Here is a 5,298-nt window from a genome sequence, read left to right on the forward strand (position 1 = left end):
TGTTGTCGTATCAACATTCGAGTATTCAAAGCTCGAATTTCAGATAAAAGAGCTAAGTTAATGAGAGAGGACATAAATACTAACAAACCACCGGTTTTGGATGGGATTACTTTTAACACCGCATAATATGCTAAAAGTACCATTCAGGTACGATATGAAGCGGAGTTACAAACCGGTTCACTGGTATGGAGTTATCTGGGTGCGATAATTCAATCAAACCAAAAGCCGTTTGTAAGAAAATTAAACCAATTAGATAGGATAGACATTTAGCATCGGTCATTAACATATGAGGATAGAAGGCTACTTTAAGTGCGGATCAATACCTGCAGGGTTACTAGAACCATTTAAATGTAAATAGAAGATGTGTAATACAATTAGAATGCAACCTACAAAAGGTAATATAAAGTGCAATACAAAGAATCGTTTTAATGTTACATCAGATACATAGTAAATCCCACCGAGTAACCCAAGGTACTAAATATGGTATTGGAGAAAGGAGATTAGTAATACTGTAAGCACCCCAGAAACTCATCTGTCCCCATGGTAGTACATAACCGAGGAAAGCAGTGGCTATAGTAAGTAGATATAAAACTAAACCAGACATCCAAGCAGTAGTTAAATAACTATAGCTGGAGTTATACATACCTCGAGACATGTGTATTAAGATACACAAGAAGACGAAAGAAGCAGTTGTTGCATGCAACATCCTAAATTCCCATCCTGCTGCTACCTCTCTAACTAGATGTTGAACACTAGCAAATGCACAAGATGCTTCAGAAGTATATCGGAACGCTAAAGTGATACCTGTAATTATTTGGAGTACAAAGGTAATTGCAACTAAGAAACCAAAGTTATAAGATGAATTTAGATTGAGAGCACACCGATAAAAGACGAGGTGTGCCCGGAATAGACTCATGGAAATTTGGTGTGTTCTCGAAACCATGCTAGCACAATAGAACTTCGTTAAATAACTACATATTAAAATGAGCGCATGTAAACTAGTCTTAAACACACCGCTCGTCACGTAACAAATCTCAAATCGTACTGTAGATTTTTATATATGTACCGTAACTATAACCATGGTGACATCCAATGTTCACGCTCAATCTTACCATACATAGTACTTTTATGATCCCAGGCTGGTTTAATAAGTCAAAGTTTAGCCGGGAAGTTAGCGTCTAAAATATATAACCGATAGTCTCAACTTAGATGCACAGATGGACATAATTAATCCTTGTACGGTTTGTACCTACTTGACTCCTCAGTTTTAAGTTAAGGAGTCCTTTGTTTACAGCTTGTACCGTTACTTTCAGGAGCATACCGTTAAATTCGATGATCTTATGTGTTCACTCAAATCGAATAAAACAAAGACATTATAGTTCCTAGAATACTGAAGATGACTCCGGTTATGAGATACAGACAACCAAGTTCTTTATGATTGCAGTACACCACCACCCCACTGGACTGCTTAAGACAGCTAAAAGTGTTGGATTTCAATATCACGGTAATCATGTTTGCTTGGAAGCTGTAGTCATTATAACTATTGATTTAGTATAAGCATAGAACCAATCCGGTAGTAAGATATACGATAGTAGCTAATCTACCATATAAGATATAAGTCGCTTGTGGAATAGCACTACCAATAATAATCAAGAAGATCATACTGTATACCCAAATAATTACAGGTATCACTTTAGCGTTCCGATATACTTCTGAAGCATCTTGTGCATTTGCTAGTGTTCAACATCTAGTTAGAGAGGTAGCAGCAGGATGGGAATTTAGGATGTTGCATGCAACAACTGCTTCTTTCGTCTTCTTGTGTATCTTAATACACATGTCTCGAGGTATGTATAACTCCAGCTATAGTTATTTAACTACTGCTTGGATGTCTGGTTTAGTTTTATATCTACTTACTATAGCCACTGCTTTCCTCGGTTATGTACTACCATGGGACAGATGAGTTTCTGGGTGCTACAGTCATTACTAATCTCCTTTCTCCAATACCATATTTAGTACCTTGGTTACTCGGTGGATACTATGTATCTGATGTAACATTAAAACGATTCTTTGTATTGCACTTTATATTACCTTTTGTAGGTTGCATTCTAATTGTATTACACATCTTCTATTTACATTTAAATGGTTCTAGTAACCCTGCAGGTATTGATTCCGCACTTAAAGATAGCCTTCTATCCTCATATGTTAATGACCGATGCTAAATGTCTATCCTATCTAATTGGTTTTAATTTTCTTACAAACGGCTTTTGGTTTGATTGAATTATCGCACCCAGATAACTCCATACCAGTGAACCGGTTTGTAACTCCGCTTCATATCGTACCTGAATGGTACTTTTTAGCATATTATGCGGTGTTAAAAGTAATCCCATCCAAAACCGGTGGTTTGTTAGTATTTTATGTTATCAACATGTCAATGAAATATCAACAACGATGAAACTTATTTGGTTAACATTAACAACAATAGAAGGTAAAGCTGGATTACGTTCAAACTTTACACTGGATACGTTTCAATGTTAACTTACTAAATACCATGGGAGCGAAGAGAATCTAATATGTAACTCCGTTCATGGAAATCAAAAGAGCTTTCACTGATTGTATTTATGAAACGTGATTAGTTCACCTAGCCAACACGATCCGGTTGTTTGGGAATAATATCCCTATTTAAGGGATTGATATGTGCTACAATAACACAGTCGGTACGAAGTCGAAACAAGGTAGTTGATGGTGAACCAGTGGCTGAACAAACCTTTTTATTGATTATGCTGACTTTAGTCCCGAGAAACTACAGTTCTGCTTAAACTGAGGAGTCAAGTAGGTACAAACCGTACAAGGATTAATTATGTCCATCTGTGCATCTAAGTTGAGACTATCGGTTATATATTTTAGACGCTAACTTCCCGGCTAAACTTTGACTTATTAAACCAGCCTGGGATCATAAAAGTACTATGTATGGTAAGATTGAGCGTGAACATTGGATGTCACCATGGTTATAGTTACGGTACATATATAAAATCTACAGTACGATTTGAGATTTGTTACGTGACGAGCGGTGTGTTTAAGACTAGTTTACATGCGCTCATTTTAATATGTAGTTATTTAACGAAGTTCTATTGTGCTAGCATGGTTTCGAGAACACACCAAATTTCCATGAGTCTATTCCGGGCACACCTCGTCTTTTATCGGTGTGCTCTCAATCTAAATTCATCTTATAACTTTGGTTTCTTAGTTGCAATTACCTTTGTACTCCAAATAATTACAGGTATCACTTTAGCGTTCCGATATACTTCTGAAGCATCTTGTGCATTTGCTAGTGTTCAACATCTAGTTAGAGAGGTAGCAGCAGGATGGGAATTTAGGATGTTGCATGCAACAACTGCTTCTTTCGTCTTCTTGTGTATCTTAATACACATGTCTCGAGGTATGTATAACTCCAGCTATAGTTATTTAACTACTGCTTGGATGTCTGGTTTAGTTTTATATCTACTTACTATAGCCACTGCTTTCCTCGGTTATGTACTACCATGGGGACAGATGAGTTTCTGGGGTGCTACAGTCATTACTAATCTCCTTTCTCCAATACCATATTTAGTACCTTGGTTACTCGGTGGATACTATGTATCTGATGTAACATTAAAACGATTCTTTGTATTGCACTTTATATTACCTTTTGTAGGTTGCATTCTAATTGTATTACACATCTTCTATTTACATTTAAATGGTTCTAGTAACCCTGCAGGTATTGATTCCGCACTTAAAGTAGCCTTCTATCCTCATATGTTAATGACCGATGCTAAATGTCTATCCTATCTAATTGGTTTAATTTTCTTACAAACGGCTTTTGGTTTGATTGAATTATCGCACCCAGATAACTCCATACCAGTGAACCGGTTTGTAACTCCGCTTCATATCGTACCTGAATGGTACTTTTTAGCATATTATGCGGTGTTAAAAGTAATCCCATCCAAAACCGGTGGTTTGTTAGTATTTATGTTATCAACATGTCAATGAAATATCAACAACGATGAAACTTATTTGGTTAACATAACAACATAGAAGGTAAAGCTGGATTACGTTCAAACTTTACACTGGATACGTTTCAATGTTAACTTACTAAATACCATGGAGCGAAGAGAATCTAATATGTAACTCCGTTCATGGAAATCAAAGAGCTTTCACTGATTGTATTTATGAAACGTGATTAGTTCACCTAGCCAACACGATCCGGTTGTTTGGGAATAATATCCCTATTTAAGGGATTGATATGTGCTACAATAACACAGTCGGTACGAAGTCGAAACAAGGTAGTTGATGGTGAACCAGTGGCTGAACAAACCTTTTTATTGATTATGCTGACTTTAGTCCCGAGAAACTACAGTTCTGCTTAAACTGAGGAGTCAAGTAGGTACAAACCGTACAAGGATTAATTATGTCCATCTGTGCATCTAAGTTGAGACTATCGGTTATATATTTTAGACGCTAACTTCCCGGCTAAACTTTGACTTATTAAACCAGCCTGGGATCATAAAAGTACTATGTATGGTAAGATTGAGCGTGGACTATCGAATGAAAACATGTGCTCCAACGCTAGTCTAAGTCTCTAACATACCTTTTACCTACAACTGTACGGAACGTAACAAACCTCCAGGCAAAGAACTTGGTATTCTGTTCTAATTCCCCGTGGTAAACAGTCAACGAATGGCGGAAGGAGCATTCATATGTTATGCAGTGTCTTAGGAGAGATACTCTAGATTTAGCATTCATCTACAGCTACGGTAACTGTTGTGTTTAAATAGCGGTTAACCTTTCCTTTTCCTTACGTACTCAGGGCATGCAATACCAATCAGATAACAACTGAAGCTAGACTCCATGTTACACTTACTAAAATGGGATTCCTAGGTTGATATAAACTACCTTTTTCTGGGGAGTATATACTACGAGTTGGACTACTGGTTTAGATCTTGAAGGTCTTTGTTTACCGGATCCAAGTTCTCTTGTGCTTTTCATGACCATCATGTTAAGTGCATTAGCAGAGCATAGTTAAGATGATAACTATTGTGGATATAGAACCAATTGAACACCATGTATTAATATAACAAAGATAATCAGGGTAATCTGGTATCCTTCTTGGCATAACGTTGTGTAGTTATATGAAGCGTACATTCCTTAATATCTGGAACAATAGATTATGGTTAGGTAGTGGAACAAGGAGAGCGTCTGTTGTACATCAACACTAGATACAAGGAACTTGACAAGCATTAATAGATTTATATAAACGACAAG

General features: G+C 36.8%; 1 protein-coding gene across 1 annotated transcript; it reads left to right on the plus strand.

Moving 5' to 3' along the window:
- Positions 1-2,448: 2,448 nt before the first annotated feature.
- BESB_015670 (cytochrome b) lies at positions 2,449-4,026 on the plus strand (the record flags this gene model as incomplete). Its single annotated transcript, XM_029360282.1, has 2 exons — positions 2,449-2,485; positions 3,278-4,026. 2 exons carry the CDS (start codon positions 2,449-2,451, stop codon positions 4,024-4,026), a joined length of 786 nt encoding a protein of 261 aa, XP_029214770.1.
- Positions 4,027-5,298: the final 1,272 nt, after the last annotated feature.

Source organism: Besnoitia besnoiti (genome assembly GCF_002563875.1).
Source record: "Besnoitia besnoiti strain Bb-Ger1 chromosome Unknown contig00108, whole genome shotgun sequence".
NCBI lineage: Eukaryota > Apicomplexa > Conoidasida > Eucoccidiorida > Sarcocystidae > Besnoitia > Besnoitia besnoiti.